The 17,841-nt window shown below is 43.2% G+C and overlaps 1 protein-coding gene across 1 annotated transcript; it reads left to right on the top strand.

Annotated features, from left to right (window-relative positions):
* The first annotated feature begins 4,370 nt into the window (after positions 1-4,370).
* Positions 4,371-16,140, top strand: LOC118828235 (acyl-coenzyme A thioesterase 1-like). Its single transcript, XM_036734707.1, has 3 exons — positions 4,371-4,835; positions 12,566-12,768; positions 14,214-16,140. The coding sequence occupies exons 1-3, from the start codon at positions 4,379-4,381 to the stop codon at positions 14,817-14,819; spliced, it is 1,266 nt and encodes a 421-aa protein (XP_036590602.1). The 5' UTR covers positions 4,371-4,378; the 3' UTR covers positions 14,820-16,140.
* Positions 16,141-17,841: the final 1,701 nt, after the last annotated feature.

Genomic DNA, 17,841 nt, shown 5'->3' with positions numbered 1-17,841 from the left:
CCAACCGCTCCCCGTCCCACTGAAACTCGTGTGTACACTCACAATCACATCATCCATCTAGCCCACAACAGGACCACAATCCCTAACTATTCATCTTGACCAGACAGGACCACAACACCTAACTATTCATCTTGACCAGACAGGACCACAATAGCTAGCCAGTCAGCCAATCAGAATACATCAGCATCACCTGAATGCTTGACCACCTAACCTTAGTAGGGGCCCACCCTAAGATAGGACCTGCGCAGTCCCACTGAGGCTAGGATCCCCTCCTCCATTACCTAATCCCTTAACAAACTCCTCCTGCCTTTTTGATATTAGTCATATTCCTGTATCCTATGTTAATCAGCATCTTTACCTTACAAAAATCCATCTTGCTTTCTCTGAAGTTGCTGGTTCCTCTTGGAACTTAGCCCACTCCACGAGAGGCGTCAATCTCAATAAATTCCTACACTTAGATTAGAGGTGGTCTGAGTCTGAATTATTTGAGATGGTTCCACCACAACACATCATGAAACTGCAACCGTTTTTGACTCTAGGTGGGCAGAGACTAAACCTCAACAGGCTCTATGCTGATTCTTTCCAAATCTGCCTATTTGGACCCAATCTCTCTCCTAACCTCCAATCTCTCCAACGGCCTTTCAGACATCTCCAATTGGATTGTCCAGTAGACAGCTTAGACCTAATCTGCTCAAAATTGAACTCTATCTTTCCCCTTCAACCCTCCCCTGCTCCTTGCTTCCCTGTAGTCCCTCAGATTTGCAACCTAGGTGTCAGGCTAGACTCCTAATTCTGCTTCCCCTTGCTCCCACCCCAGCTGTTGCCAAGGCCTGTTGATTTCATTTTTGCAACTGTAACACCAAGTACCCTAGCACTCCCAGGATGGCCTGCTAGCACAGGTGCTTTGATCTGCTTTTCTAAAGGAAAGACTGCTCAAGGGGGTTAACAATTCTACTTTAATTAAACAACGTAAGTAAAGAAGGTAAAGGTCACTCAATAGTTCAGGGGAAAGGTTAGCACCCTGAACGTGGAGAAAATACAGAGAAATAAACACAAAAGATCCAATATAGGCAGGGCTCCAACTGTCTAGCGATGATCATTTAATATCAACTTATAACTTCAATAAGGGCCAGAGCCTGAACTGATCAACCAGAGGAAGAGCCTGAACTCATTAAGCAGAAGAAGAGACTGAACTGATTAACCAGGAGAAGAGTCTACACCTAAAAACCTCTTTGTTCTCTGAGTAAACTCAGAGAATATCTCTTCCTATGTCAGCAAGGCCAGATTGGGCTGGCTTAAGAGCACACTTTCCTCTTTCCAATTCATCCTCTGTTAAGGAAGAGGCCCTTTAACCCGAGACACTATCTTTAATACTGTGACTTCTTTTATGGGCAGATACTATGTTGTGGCAATGTTAGTGGTAAATTAAACACAGAAATGCTGGGTTGTAGTTTCAATTGACCCTTATTGTATTTACTACCTATTCAATTTAGAAAATCCTCTCTTGTATTATGGTTAAACATATATGGAGATCATAAAATTGAGTAACATAGACATGCTGAGTTGTGACTGCTTTAAAAATGTATTTAAACCTTCTCATTCTTCTGTTCAGGCAGTCAGATTTTCTCTGGCTCCACACATGATGTATCCACTAACTTTAAGGAAATAAACAATATGAATTTACATATCACCTAGCTTGTTTGCCTCCTTTAACCAAACTTTCAGGTCGACATTAGTACTCTTGGTACACACTTTAACATTTACATATATCACTGGGCCGGGAGAGCACCAACATCTGAGTGGTCAGGGGGTTCCTTAACAAAAGCCTACCCAGAGTCCTGTCCGGGAAATCAAAAGGGCTTTCTCAGGAGCAAGCCCCCAAAGCAAAATCTCATCTCAAAATATACATACCCTTTGGGCTAATAGGCTTAGTGCCAGAAGGCATCACAAACCCCCTGACCCAGTGCCTTAATACCAAAACATGTGAAGGCCTTCCTTCAAGCAAGCTTCCCCTAAGCAAGCTCCTCTTTAGGAATGTTCATCCCCCAATGGGCTCTGTGTGACTCAGGATGTATCACAACTGTGAGCTAGGCCACAACTCAAAGCAGCAAGACATCTGTGATTGAAATACCTGTATACCTTTAGACCTGGGAACACAGCCCCTGTTTCAAGGAAAAAAGGGAATACATGTGGTCACATAGGCCTATTAATGGATGGGAAGATCTTGGGGCAGAATCTAGGGTTAATAGAATATGAAGATCTTCCCCATCCATTAATAGACTGTTTCAGAGATAACACACAGGAGGCACTGGAGGTTTTATTCCAGACTCTAGAGGTTCATTCTTGATCTGGTCAGACAGGAAGGACAGCTTTGCAGGGGTTAACAATCTTACTTTATTCTAGTCTAGTCTTGTCAGAAGGTTTCTGATGATGAAGCACAGACTCCTACAGCATTATCTAATCATCCTTCTCACAGGGACTGGTGAGAAGGAGGGGGCAACTACCCCTGCATCTCGATGGGGTCAATTGAGACAGGCACAGCTTGTCCACTCTCCTAAATCCCCTCAAGCCTCAATGGGGGCTGGTTGAGGCAGGTACATGCATTCCTCTATGCATCACCCAAATCCCAAATGGATTCCCCACTCATTGGATTGCCCACTTACTTTATAGGGCAACAGACAAAGAAGGCATCTTGCCAACATTAAGCTCACAGGTTAACTTTAGAATTATTGTCATTCTACCCAAGCTTAGCAAATATCAATTATGCCACCCCTATATCTCATGGCTTAGCTTCAGTAGGACTGCCTATCACTGATTCTAGGAATTACTATCTAGCATCCTTGGGACTATTCTGGGAATTATTATGTAGCACCTGGAAACTAGACATTGCCACGCCCATGGATCCTGAGAAACTGAATTGTAAAAGTATAACAAAATCCTCCTTACACACATGGGCCTATGTGACCACACGTGTCCCCTTTTTTCCTTGTTGTGTTCCCAGGTATAATGGTACACAGGTATTTCAATCACGGATGTTTTGCTGCTTCGAGTTCTGACCCAGCTCACAGCTGTGATACATCCTGAGTCACACAGAGCTCATGGAGGGGAGGAATTTTCCTAAAGAGAAGCTTGCTTAGGGGAAACTTGCTTGCAGGAAGCCTTTCACACCTTTAGGTACTATTCTAGATACTGAGTCAGGAGGGTTGTGATGCCTTCTGGCACTGAGTCTATTAGCCCAAAGGGTATATATATTCTGAGATGAGATTTTGCTTTGAGGGCTTGCTCCTGAGAAAGCCTTTTTGATTTCCTGGGCAGGACTCTGGGTAGGCTTTTGTTAAGGAGCCCCCTGACCACTCAGATATTGGTGCTGTCCCGGCCCAGTGATGTATGTAAACGTTAAACCGTGTACCAAGACTACTAGGCAGTTGGAGCCCTGCCTATTGGATCTTTGTGCTAATTTCTGTTTGTATTTTCTCCACCTTCAGGGTTCCCTGAACTAGTGAATGACCTTTACCTTCTTTACTTACATAGTTTAATTAAAGTAGAATTGTTAACCCTTTTTGAGCTGTCTTTCCTTTAGAAAAGCAGATCAAAGCATCTGTGCTAGCAGGCCATCCCGGGAGTGCTAGGGTGCTTGCTGTTATGGCAACATATCTCAAATACACTCCCTTCTTTCCTCTGACACTTCCATCACTCTGGTGCAGGCCCTCAGCACCTCCTGCCTGGATTAATGCCATAACCTGCTAATGGGTTAGTCTCCTTTAAGTCTTTCACCAACTAATCCATTCTCCATTCAGCCTCCAAAGTGATTTTTCTAAAGTGCTAATCAGATCATGTTTGACCCTCTTCCCCTCGTCAATAAACCCCAGAAGCTCCTTTTTGCCTCCAGGATCAAATACAGAATGCACTGTTGGCATTCAAATCCCTTTAGGAACTAGCCTGCCCCTATCTTTTGAGACTTCTTACGCCTTACTTCTGATCCAATGACACTGGACTCCCTGCTATTCCTTTAACAAGGCGCTCCATTCCTCCCTGCTCCTGACGTTTTCTCTACCTGTCTCCAATGGATGGCACGCTCTCCCTCCTCAACTCCCCCTGTTGACTTCCCAGGCTGAAATCCCATCTTTACAGAAACCTTTCCCAAGCCCTTGAAATTCTAGGGCTTTCCCTGAAAACGTCTGAAGAACAGAAAGGAGGAAAGGACTTTGAACTAGACACGAGCCCGTTCCACGCTCCCGCCTCCCTGGGAGCTCTCTCGCCTCTACAGAAGCCATTGGACAGCTCCCGAGAGATTCCGCCCTGGGGGGAGCCAATGGGGACCAGAGGACTCCTGTTTCACTATAACTAGGCGAACTCCTGAATGCCTCAGGTCAGTTCAATGGCCGTGACCGTGAACGTGACTCCCGGGCCTCGCAGCCTGTGGGACGAGCCCGTGGTGATCGTGGTGCACGGTCTGGCCCCGGCCCAGCGGGTCACCCTGCGCGCCTCCCTCCGCGATGAGAAAGGGGGGCTCTTCCGGGCCTCGGCCCGCTACGAGGCGGACGCGGGCGGGCAGTTGGATCTGGCGCGGGCGCCGGCTCTGGGGGGCAGCTACAGCGGCGTGGAGGCCATGGGGCTCTTCTGGAGCATGAAGCCCGACAAGCCCTATTGGCGGCTGGTGAAGCGGGACGTGCAGACTCCTTTCCTCGTGGACCTGGAGGTGTATGAGGGTCACGACCCCCAGCCCACCCAGCGGCTGGCACAGGTGGTCCACGAGCGGAGCTTTCTGAGGCCAGGGTTGAGGAGGATCCCGGTGCGAGAAGGCAGCCTGCGGGCCACCCTCTTCCTACCTCCGGGTGAGTGCCCCTCCAAACCTCCCCGCTCCCATGCTTTTCTTCTCTGACCCCTCATCTGATCGCCGACCACCGCTCTTTCTTTCCATCTGCCACAGCAGGATGTTCTAGCATTCAGACGTGCCAAGGATACCCCTGGCATTCTAAAATAATCTTGAGATGTCAGAGGGATGGATGGACATCTCTCAGGGGTTTGGCATGGAAGCACTAAGGAGTTGGCTTAGAAATCTGTCTAAGGTCTTTTCCAATTCTAAATCTTCTGATTTCTGATCTATAACTGGGGATCCGAAGTCCCAGGTTCAAGTCCAGGAATCTACCACTAGACTCCTCCAAGTCTCAGTTCCTAAATCAAACATTTCTGATTGTTATTTGGGGCAAGCCCTATCAAAGCGGTAAGGCGTCATCAGACAGTGATACTACATATCTCTCTTGTCTAAATCCCGGCCTATGTAATTACACTCTTGACCAACGTTCACCTTTCAATGGTGAGTTTTTTAGCCACTGTAATTTTCGAAGACCATCAGTTATACAGGAATTCTGCTTTATGTCAGTGGAGGGCATCCCCCCAGAGACAAGATGGTTGCTACTTGAAATATTAAAGTAAGTTTAGCCAAAAAGGCGGGGGTGGAGGTGGGGGGGCTGATAAAAAGGAATTCCAGGAATAAATGGGCAAACAAGCTGTTAAACTACCTCTCTGTGGCTGTTGTGATTGTACTTTTTGAAAATCTAAGAGAATGGAGGAAAAAATTGAGTTAATAAATGACTTTATCAGGAAAGTGAGACAAATTGAGGGAATTTTTATGTCATTAACACAAAGGTAGAAAAATTGATGGAGAAATATTTATTGTGTGCCAAAACAGAATATGTAGACATTTAAATTACTGATACAAATAAGACCTATAAAATGATATTGGTAGGAATAAAGGAAGGAGTAAATAATCTCATTCACATGGCTAAGCTAAGAATAATATAGTAGCAGTGTTGACACTTTCTAAGTAAAGTATAGATTTACAGTATAGCAAGTGGAAAAAAAGAGTTTTCCCTTAAACTCAGAGGAGTTACTAGTGCAAAGAAAGGCCAAAACAAAATATACCCTACTCTCAAGGGGCTTACATAGGGAGCAATGCCCAAACATAGAGGTAGTTAGAAAATATATAAAAAGCAAATGTTTATTGTTGTTAAGTCATTTTGTATTCTTCATGACCCTATTTGGTGTTTTCTTGCCAAAGATATTGGAGTGGTTTGCCATTTCCTTCTCCAGCTCACTTTACATATAAGGAAAGAGGCAAACAGGGTTAAGTGACTTGTCTAGGGTCACAGAACTACTAAGTGTTTGAGGCCAGATTTGGATTCAGGAAGAGAGTCTTCCTGACTCCAGGCCAAGTACTCCATCCACTGTGCCACCTAGCTGCCCATAAAAACCAAACACAAGGTACATATAATTTCAAGGTGGGTGGGGCAGGATGCACCTTATGTGGGAAGTGGTCTTTATAGAAGGCTTTGAAGGAATTTATGTACTTAAAGGCCAGGTGTAGGGGACAGCAAAGGCATGGAGAAGAGACATGAATGTCTTAGGTGAGGGGCAGCAGGTAGGCCAATTTGAGTGGACTGGAGAGTATATAATGCTGAGTCAAGTGCAGTAGATGTAAAAAGGTGGACTGGAGCCAGGTAGTGAAGGGTTATGGATCCTAGAGGAAATGGAGAACCTCTGGAACTTCCTGAGAAGGGGAGTGACATCCATGTCAGACCTGAGTTTTAGGAATATCCCTGGCTGTGAGAGAAGATCCTGGATGCAGGGAGACTACTGTAATATTCTAGGCCAGATGTGATCATGCACATACTTATCTAGGTGAAGGTATCATCTGTGGAATCCAAGTTCTCTAAGGGAAAGGGACTATTTTTGGCTTGTATTTATAACCTAGAATCTAATACAGTACTTCATGTAGAGTAAAGGCAGCTGCTGATGCAATGGAGAAGAGTGCTAGCCCCAGAGTCAGGTAGTACTAAGTTGAAACCCAGATTCAGAAAGCTATTAGCTGTGTGACCCTGGACAAGTCACTTAACCTTTGTTTCCCTCAGTTTGATCATCTGTAGCACCTATCTCTGCAGAGTTGTTGGGAGAATCAAATAATTGTGAAGAAGATTAAGTAATTATAAATTAAATTAAATAATTGTAAAGGAAGTTTGTAAGTGCTCATTTTAAAGTGTTTAGCACAGTGCCTGGCATATAGAAGGTGCTATATACTTATTACTTTCCCTTTCTTCCTTTACACTTATTGCTTTAATAAGTGCTTATTTGATGGGCTTGGAAGTGGCTCCTCTTCTCTATAGGAGGGTTCATGCCAAAGAAATCTGAGCAATTCTGACTGGAGAACTCCTAGCATCTAGGAAGGAGATTCTTTGGTTAGCATCCAACCCAATCCTCTCGTTTTACAGATGAAGAAACTGAGATCCAGAGATGAAATGACTTGTATGTCCAAGACTTGCATCCAGGTCTTCTGATAAATCTAGTCTTTACACTACTCGACCTTGTCCTGTGGTATATTCAACCACTTTTCCAAGGAGAGCATAATAGCCCAATTTATTTTTTATTTGATTATTGAGAATGTTACAGTGCCTTGGGGCAATGGCTGTGACTACAAATTATTATTAGCATAGTACCATCACTGGAGAAAGTGTAGAAGATTGGGCCAAATTGTGCTTCTCCTAAAACGTGCTTAATGGGGGGACCAGAAAGGGAGTGTGGGCAAATGACTCTCCTTTTACAGTCGATGGGAATTCTTTTGGTTACTGCCTATGTACCTCTACAAAGTCCTACTGTGATGCCTCATCATGGCTATGCTCATTGAGTTGATTGCCATTTACCTTGTTTTCTTGAGTTGCCCAATTTTCCAGAAATACTGGACCTAGAATATTCAGGAGATCCTGAATGAGTCAAAGATGAACACTCCCTGAGCTGACATAATCTGATACTTCCACTTTTAGTTAACACAGATAAGCCCAGAACATCATAAAATCTCCTGGAAGAGATACGTAATGAAATGAGTTTGGCTTGTCTTTCCACAGAGGAAAGAAAATGGATGAAGAAGGCCAGCTAATCAGGTGCCAACATGCATTTGGATGGATACTTGTAGAGCTTTTATTTATATAGTTATAAATAATATATTATTATATAATAATATATTGTATGATACATTATTATATGACATAACATTTACTTATATTTGTGCAAATCTAGAGACATTTCCACTCCAAATGTTCATATGGACTATTTGTGCCTGACCTATGGCAGAGCCTTCAGAGCTCCTATTGGTCCAATCAGCCACAGTTGGACACACTGTACCTTCATCTTTACATAGTGATGCCATTTTGGTCCTCTTAGAGGGCAAAGGACAGCAAGCAACCACCATATCTGAGACAGACAATAGAGAGGGGCAGTAGTCCCAGAGTTGAACAGGAGGAAAAGAGTGGGCTAGATTTTTCTTTCAGGAATTTGAAGAGCTGTTTTGTTTTGTTTTACTGAATCAAAGATTCCCACAAAAGCAAAGGCCCATCTTTTCAATACTAATATTAATCTACTGTTTCTACATTACAGTGAAATATGAAATACCATTGTCTTTGAAGACTTAAAGATGTGTATCACACAGGGGGCAATAGAGAGGCTCAACATATAACCAGTGAGGAATTCTGGAGAAGTAAGGAGTAAATGATGCTATTAAGGAGTTGCATGACAGGAAGAGAAGACAGGAAATATTGAGGGATGACATATGGATGGCTAGAGTGCTCCAAATGTACCCTCTTGATAATAAGAGCCAGCATTTATCTAGCTGACACTATGTGCTAAACACTGTACTAAGTGCTTTACAAATATTATCTCATTTGACCCTCACAACAACTCTGTTAGGTAGGTGCTATTATTATTCCCATGTTGCAATTAAAGAAACTGAGGAAAACTGAGGCTAACTGACTTACCAAGGTAACATAGCTAGGAAGTATCTGAGACAGGATTTGAACTCAGGTTTTAATGACTTCAGGCCCAGAGCTCTATGCGCAGTAGCACCTAGCTACCTCTATGGTAGACGGTTGGGAGAAGGTGAGGAAGGCCTCCATGATATTGAATACAGCCCCTGTGATGAATTTTTGGAAGGCCATGGACAAGAATCCCATAGGACAGCAGGCATGGATGAGGAAGATCACTCAATGTCACAATCATGAAAGGCCAGAGAAAAGACAGAAGATCCTCCACCTCTGGGATAGGGAAAACTCCAATGGAGAGAGAGACCACCAGGCTCCCTGATCAAGGGAGGCTCAGGAAGTAGAGAGAGCACTCAACCTCCTACTCAAGGAAGCCTCAAAGGGGACAAAGACTTCCCAGCTTCCTGATCACAGAAGCCTCAGGGAATATAGAGACAACCAAGTGTCCTGGTCATGGGAGGCCCCACGAGGGACAAAAGACCACCCAGTGTCTTGATCAAGGAGGACTTCTGTCACACCTAGGATCCTGATCAAGGAATCTTCAAGGAGGACAGAAGATGACTCAGTGCTCTGGTCAGAGACAGCTGACCATAGAGTTCTGCCCAGGGACACTGAAGCATACCAACAGTCTGGGTGCAAATGGAAGCCAGCAGAAGGAACACAGGAAATTGAATTCAGAAACAGAGCCTGACCACACTATTTGAGAGTGTATATAAACTCAGACATTAGCATTTTGTTTGGGGCTCTCACTCACTGAAATAGTGTTGGTGTGGAGACTCTGGGTAGCTGCTGGAGCCTCCCAGCTTTGAAGAAAACCCAGATGTTAGTGCTTCTCTTTTTGGTACCTATGTATGTGATGTCTTGATTAGACAAAGCCTGTCTGTTTAATTGTGTTATTTGATCTGTTAATATTTTCTGTTTGTAATTTCTATTTGTATTTACTCTGAAGTTCAGGGTACTGGTTTTTCCCCTTGAACTAAGTGGATGGTATATGTATGTTTAATTAAAGTGAGATTGTTAACCTCTTAAAGTTGCTTTCCTTAGAAAAGCAGATCAAAGAATTTGTGCTGGCAGCTCTTGTTGCTGATCTTTTTGGGTCTTATACCCCTACAGCAGCTGCTAGCCAAATTGTTGTTACAAAAATGGTGCAGTCAGCAGGATCTGCAGATTGAAAGGAAAATATGGAGTTTTGGGGTTGTGAGATAGTGGTTGAATGTTTCCCAATTATTGGGTTGCTCTTTATACTTGTGGTGGATGTGGTTCTGTGGAGCCCCAGAGGCCTGAAGAAAAAAAGGCAAGTAGCAGTAAGGGAGTGGTTGGTTTCCCAGGAGCCTAGAGCAGAGGCCCTGGGAGACAACCTCTCCTTCCCCCTCCCTACCCCACTAGCACTCTGGAGGAGACAGACAGGAGCAGCGGCTTTGGGAGGAGAACAAGCAGAGGCTTGTGGGAGGTGGGGATGGCCAGAGCCAGGGCTTGAGTCAATTAGTCTGGCTCTAGACTGTGTTGGAGGGGTGGATGTCCTGAGATTGTATTATATGTGGAGCCTTGAGGCAGGAGTGGAGAACTGCCTTCATACAGACTTACAGACTTGAGAGAAAAAGCAGAGAATGCCCTGCATACAGACTCGGCAGGAGCAGTTGGTGAGGAGAGACAACAAGCAGACTGCTGCCAACTTACTGACAATTTGTAACAATAATGTGGCTAGCAGCTGCTGTAGGTCGTAAGACCCAAAAGACCAGCAACAAGAGCTGCCAGCACAAATTCTTTGATCTGCTTTTCTAAGGAAAGCAACTTTAAGAGGTTAACAATCTCACTTTAATTAAACATACATATGCCATCCACTTAGTTCAGGGGGGAAAGCCAGCACCCTGAACTTCAGAGCAAATACAAATAGAAATTACAAACAGAAAATATTAACAGATCAAATAACACAATTCAACAGACAGGCTTTGTCTAATCAAGACATCACATACATAGTTACCAAAAAGAGAAGCACCAACATCTGGGTTTTCTTCAAAGCTGGGAGGCTCCAGTAGCTACCCAAAGTCTCTGCAACAACACTCTTTCAGGGAGGGAGAGCCCCCAAACAAAATGTTAACTTCTGAGTTTATATACTCTGTTCAGGGCCGGGAGGCTTTGTCCCTAATCATCAAAAGAGTGTGGGCCTGGGACTAAACTTAATCAAAGGCACTTGATTACTTTAGCATTCTCAAACAGAAAACAGTAAAAAAAAAAAAAAGTCCCACCTTAATTACCAAAACACCAGTCAAACAAGGGATTGGAATAAATTGATCCTGTAATATTTTCTTATTGATCTCATTAACAAGTAATTGATTTTGGCCTGTAACTGCTTTTGTCATGTAACTGCTTAAGTTATGGTTCTTGGTCTCTGGACAAATTCTGGAGAATTCAGCTGGACCATAACAGGTTAAGTTTAAAGTAAATCCAGTTTTGCTGCTCAAGGAATTTTGCTAACCTTGGGGAATGTGTGAGAAAGCAAGGGAGTTTGAGCATGACATATATGTGTGTGTGTGTGTGTGTGTGTGTGTGTGTGTGTGTGTGTAAATATATATGTGTGTGTGTGCATCTATATAAATATATATATACATGTTATATATATATATATATACATATATATATATATATATATATACACACACACATATATGAATGTATATATCTTTACTCCACCAAAGTATCCTTCAAGATGTCTACTTTGCTGGGCCACTCTCTCACACCTAAACTCTTAGACTCATGAGAGTAGAAGAGGGGTTATTGCTAGTCCCTGTTACTAAATTTCCAACCAATGATGTTCCCTATGGCTCAGGTCTGTAACCAATCATGATGTCCTTAATTCTATGTCATCTACCTTGTTCTATTCTTTGTTCTATACTTCCAAAACCCCTTGGTAATAGAGCGGCAACTGGGGTTGGGCAAATAGGTCTGTGCCCCCAGGGCATGTAGCCTTGGAGGAGGGGTGCTTTTACCCCAGTGCCCTTCCTTCCAACCTCAGTCACTGCCCCTGCATCCCAGGCCATTGCCAGTCCTCTTGCCTTTTGCCTTGCTACTGGACCTCTATGATTCTGGAGGAGAGAGTGAGGCAGATGACTTTGCTTAGCTCTGCCTCCCTTAAATCCAGTTCACAAACAAGTGAAAATATCACCCTCCCAATGTCATTGATCCTCTTTGAGAATGAAGGAGGAACAACTCCCCCAAACCTCTATAAGGTAAACAGTCCTTTTGTTCGAGGTCTGTGTCATTAATGGAGGACTAGCCATTGACTCATTTATTGACAGGTAGCATGCCTTGTGCCAATAAATTCTATCTTGCTCAGAGATCTGCCTCAATTGACCCTTTTGTTAAACTTCAATTGAAACAAGACACTAGTTACTTGGGCAAGTCACTGGGCAAGTCTCTTGACTTCTGATGCCTCAGTTTCTTCAACTGTAAAATGAAGATGATAGTAATAGCTCCTACCTCACAGGATTGTTGTGACGATCAAATGCTTAGAACATTGCCTGGCACATAGTAAGCACTATACAAATGTTAGTGATTTATTTTCCAGTTAATTGAGTTTATTTTTAATCACACTATGCAGAGGTAACCAGGTATATTCTTCCCAGTGTACATGCAAGTGGTGAACAAGGAGTCTTATGGTGTCTCAGAATATGTCATCCAAGACCAAACAACGTGACTATCCATAGAATTCAGAAGGAAAATTTTAAAAGGAATGCTTTATGACTTTGACTTTCTTTTAGGTTCAGGGCCCTTCCCTGGGATCATCGACATCTTTGGAGCTGGAGGTGGCCTGTTTGAATATAGAGCCAGCCTGTTGGCTGGACATGGCTTTGCTGTGCTGGCCCTGGCATACTATGGCTGTGAGGACCTCCCCAAAGACATGAAGGAACTTCATCTGGAATACTTTGAAGAGGCTGTCCAGTACCTGAAAAACCACTCCCAGGTTGTCTTCTCATTTTATCACTTCTCTCTTCTTTTAGTTTCTTTGGTTCTGGGGGATAGATGCTTTCTTTGATTGCTCTTCATTTTTAGAAATTGTACCAAGAATGAAACCTCCTATTATATGTGTCTATTGGGAAGTGGAAGGGTTTGCTATTTCCTTCTTTAGGTCATTTTACAGATGAGGAAACTGAGGCAAACAAGTTTAAGTGATTTGTCCAGAGTCACAAACCTAGTAAGTGTTTAAGGCCAGATTTGAATTCAGTAAGAGAAGTCTTCCTGACTCCAGGCCCAGTCCTCTATCAACTTTGCCACCTAGATGCCTGTTTTGCTTTGAGACTTTCCCTACTTCCAAAGGGTATTTCAACACTGGCCAATCCCTCTGCTGCTTGGAAAGAGAAAACTGAGACAAATCCAAATGATCTCTGGTAATGATCATCTGTGTGACCTTTGGAAGACACAGGTTTGTCACCTCCGTGGGCTATGGTTTCCTTAGCTGAGAAATGAGTGAGTTAGAGTAGACATCTCTTCAGATCCAGAATCCAAGGAAGAATATCAGTGAGCAGTGACTTGAGGTATGCAGAATGTCTACCTGCTCCAAATTATATCATCCCTCAGCCTGTGCTTCCCCTTAGTAGAATCATGAATAGGTTGGAAAAGAGGTGAGGGGAGAGTTTTCGCCAAAAGGCCTCAATTAAAATGCATAATCAGTTCCCTACCATAGGTATGTGAGTTGCCTTGGGTCAGAAGGAAGGAAGGAAGGAAGGAAGGAAGGAAGCAAGGAAGGAAGGAAGGAAGGAAGAAAAGAAGGATTTATTAGGTGCCTACTCTGTACTAGGTACCATGCTAAGTGCCTTGTAAATATTAAACAACCCTTGAAGGTAGGTCCTCTTATTATCCCTAATTTACAGTTGAGAAAACTGAGGCAAACAGTGACTTGTTCAGGGTCACATGGCTGGTAAGTGCCTGAGGCAGGACTTGAACCTGGATGTTCTTGACTGTCCAGTGTTCTATCTGTTGTATCACCTAACTTTCTTGAATTTTAAGTCACTCTGTGATTATGGGCAAGTATTTGTTTCTCAGTTTCCTGACTGAAAAATGGATATTATAGTATTTCTAATATAGGGTTATAATGAAAATGCTATATAACATGAGCTTTACCTGTCATGTTGATATGAGCAGTGGTTACTGCAAAACTCATTAAGATCCAAAAACATCTCTGAGGGTAAAAAAGCTATTTTTAAATTTTGGGGTTTTTTTGAGGCAGTCAAGGTTAAATTACTTGCTCAGAGTCACACAGGTAATAAGTGTCAAGTGTCTGAGGCCAGATTTGAACTCAGGGCCTCCTCACTCCAGGGCTGGTGCTCTGTCCACTGTACCATCTAGCTGCCCCATATTGTTGGTCACAAAGTTATTCTCATTCCCTCTTTGACTCTCTGACTTTTTCAGGTAAAGGGTCCAGGAGTGGGGCTGCTTGGAATTTCTAAAGGAGGTGATCTGTGCCTCTCCATGGCCTCTCATTTGAAGGATATCACAGCCACTGTCACCATCAATGGCTGCCTGGCAAATGTAGCATCTGTCCTACACTATAAGGGTATGACCATCCCCCCATTGCAACGTGACCTAAAACTTATCAAGATGACTGAAGACGGGTTTGCAGACATCATTGATACTCTCAACAATCCTTTGGAGGAACCCAACAGAAAAAGCTTAATTCCAATTGAGAAGGCTGAGAGTTGCTTCATGTTTCTTGTTGGTCTAGATGACCACAACTGGAAAAGTGAATTCTATGCCAATGAAGCTGCCAAATGGTTACAAGCCCATGGGAAGAAAAAACCGGAGATGATCTGCTACCCTGCAACAGGACACTATATTGAGCCCCCGTATTTCCCTGTGTGCCTGGGTTCCTTTCACAGTTTGGTGGGCAAACGTGTGATCTGGGGAGGAGAAGTTAAGGCCCACTCCATGGCCCAAGTTGATGCTTGGAAACAACTCCAAGCCTTCTTCCACAAACATTTAGGAAGTGATCAGATAACACATCCCCCCAAATTGTAACTCGCCATTTAGAAATTCAGATGGTATATGGTAAGAGTGTATTGAGATGATACCACCTAGAGAGATTATTTTTAGAATAATTGGAATAGGATTTGTCCTACCATTAAGATAAAGTTGAAAGTAATAATAATTTTGAAGCTCTCAAACAGGTTCCCCAAGGAATAAGAGAATACTTTTGTGAAACACAAGAACAGTGAGAGAGTACTTTCCTTACATGGGATATAAACTCCATAAACCCATAGAATGGGCAGGGACCTCCTAGGTCTATACAAGTTGACTATAAATTTCCTGGAAATGTTCTCTCTGTGCCTTAAGAAAGTTATCAGATCTTAAAAATAAGCAAATAAGATGCTAGGTATAGGATCTGGTACCAAACTTGATGTGTTGGCCATAACAACAGCCTTATCTTTACCTGTCTATGGAAGTGGTCCAAGGGTGGCATCTGATCCCAGGAGCTGGGATGCCCAAGTGTATTTGGTGCTAGATGACCATGATATACAGAAAAGGCAGGGCATGAGGGCCTTCAGCCACTTCCTTAGGCTGGACAAGTGGACCACCAAAGGCAGGGAAGTTGTGCCCATCTGAATGAAGGATGTATCCTCACCACATATCCTTTTTCTGTTCTGAGTGTCTTTCCCCTGCAATGGATTGTCAGTTACTCCATGAACATCTCACCATCCTTGAGTCTCGTACCTGAGGTACCAGACCAGCCTGCATCAGGCCTGGTCTATTATATGCATTCACCTGTATGGGACAGTGGGCAAATGGATTCTTTCCCAGCCCTGCCCTACTTGTGAACCAAAGGAGATGGAGGAATGCCACAGCATCTCTTTTCCCTCCCTGTCAGCACCTGGGTGCCTTAGTATCTGTCCCCTGCCTCCAAGCCTCTCTGTTTCTTTTCCCAACACTTACTCCACTCCACCATTTACGGGACCTCTCATACCAATGAATCCATTCTATACCAATACATAAAGCTCTTCTCTACATCCCAAGACCTCTAATAGAGTATAAAATTAAGTACTGATTTTAATTCTATTTTGCTAAGACTTAATCAAGCTACAGTTAATATTCCCTTTTGTGGTTCCTTTTCCTTGTAAACTCACCCACCACCCACATCTCAGAGAAACTTGCCTAAAAGTCAAGCTTTACTCTACCTTTGCACCATACCCATCACCCACTTTCTGGAGAAACCTCAAACCTTATCAGTTTAAAGTATTGTGTTGTTCAGGTATGATCCCATTTGGGGTTTTCTTGGCAGATAAGCATACAGAGCTGTATCAGTAATGCAATAATAACAATGTAGATGATAATTGTCAAAATGCCTATGTGGTTCTGTGCTGTAAAGTATATGAGACTCCACACATAGAAGGTAGAAGAAGAAAATTATTTACTCAGACTCCAGAGAACCATATCCCACAAGCCATTTATCGAATCTATCAGAGCAGTAAAACATTCAATATACAATATCGCAACATGGAGACTCTCTCACATGTCTTAGCTATGTTTAAAGGGGCTTCAGAAGGGCAGGTCCAAATTATGTCATCTCAATTCTGACTATGTCATCAATAGCCAATCAGAATAAGACGCATCTATGTTGCTGGAGATTTTGCCCTGTCATCTTGCTAATTATTACAAAAGACCCCGTCAGCTCTCACTAAAGGTCTTTGGTCATGGGGAGAGGCTATTGACCTAATTCATTGGTTCCTGCTAGCCTAACAGATGAATTGATTGTGCTCAGTACTATGAATCTCAGAATTTCTTTTAGGCAGGACCACCCCTTCCTACCATCCAGAGACCTTAAGCATCCCAGTGAAAATGTTGAGGAAATCAACCACCTCCCTAGACAGCAGTGGGCAGTACAATAAATGACAATACCTAAGCTCCCCCTTTTCCTCTCAATTGAGCAGCGCCTTGTCAAGATATTAGAAGACCCCCTGTTTTCCAGAGCTAAGATTCAGCCAGCAAGCTGTGCCCTCAGCTTGGCATAACAACGATCCTTTGTGCTCAACTTCTGGAACTGATGGTCCCTGAGCTTGGGCAAGCACCAACAGGCCCAGGCATGAAGCCCTGCTATGAAGGGCCTTTTTGTCACTAGACAACCTTGACTCACTGTTGCCATTTTGCCTCTTTCCTGTTGCTAAACTACACTGATTTTTTGTCTAGCCACAACTATGTAAATCAAGTTTCAGCCCACTGCCTTGGTCCCCCCTCTAGAAGCAGGGCCCTGGCACATGTGTCCTTGATTGCAAGCCATTTCCCTCACTTTGAAATTAGACTTCTGTTTGATTGCTGACTTGACAGTCTCTAGCCTGCTCGGTTCAGCTCTGGCCACACACAGGTTAGAGGCCAGTTTGGTACAGTTTGACAACCTCAGTCTCTGACATACTGTTGGCTTTTTTGAAGAAAACTCCAGGTTTTGTGTTTGTTTTTAACTTGGTTCCATTACTCTCTGAAGTTTAGGGGAGTAATTTCTAAAATCAGAGAAAGAAATGCAGTATCAGTTAGTGGTGGTAAGGACAGGGTCTGACCTGCTGATTGATCATAGTTTGTTCAATTACCTTCCCATTTGGCCTTTTTAAAGATCTTTGTGATACTTATTAGAAGACCTGAGCTATGAGGCTTCAAGCAACAAGCTTCTATAAGGAGCAATCATGTGGGTGTGTTTGGAAGAGCAGTAAGAAATTAAGAGACCCCTGAGTTAGAGAGAGTGAGATGAAAGCATTTGTGGTAAATACCTGACAGAACTCACTTCATTCTCTATAAAGTCCCTCAAGCATCTTGCTTTAGATCTAATATTTTAACATTACAGTCACTGTAGAGTTGGAAAAAAAACTCTTGAAATTTTGAAGCCAGAGGAGAAAGGACAAGAAATAAATGAAATTGGTAAAATAAAGTTTAGATAAAGATAGATAAAGCACTTATTAAGAACTACTAGGTCCTAGGACACTGTGCTGAGTTCTGGGGATACAAAAAACAAAGCTAAGTAAGGCATTATTAGCAGTCTTTACCTTTGCATTTTAAA

This window comes from Trichosurus vulpecula, chromosome 8, assembly GCF_011100635.1.
Source record: "Trichosurus vulpecula isolate mTriVul1 chromosome 8, mTriVul1.pri, whole genome shotgun sequence".
Lineage (NCBI taxonomy): Eukaryota > Metazoa > Chordata > Mammalia > Diprotodontia > Phalangeridae > Trichosurus > Trichosurus vulpecula.
This window is presented reverse-complemented; position numbering and strand designations above follow the sequence as displayed.

Coding starts and splice junctions, on each gene's coding strand:
- LOC118828235 (XM_036734707.1), top strand. CDS start 4,379: ATGGCCGTGACCGTGAACGTGACTCCCGGGCCTCGCAGCCTGTGGGAC. Junction 4,836..12,565: donor CACCCTCTTCCTACCTCCGG/GTGAGTGCCCCT, acceptor ACTTTCTTTTAG/GTTCAGGGCCCTTCCCTGGG. Junction 12,769..14,213: donor ACCTGAAAAACCACTCCCAG/GTTGTCTTCTCA, acceptor TGACTTTTTCAG/GTAAAGGGTCCAGGAGTGGG.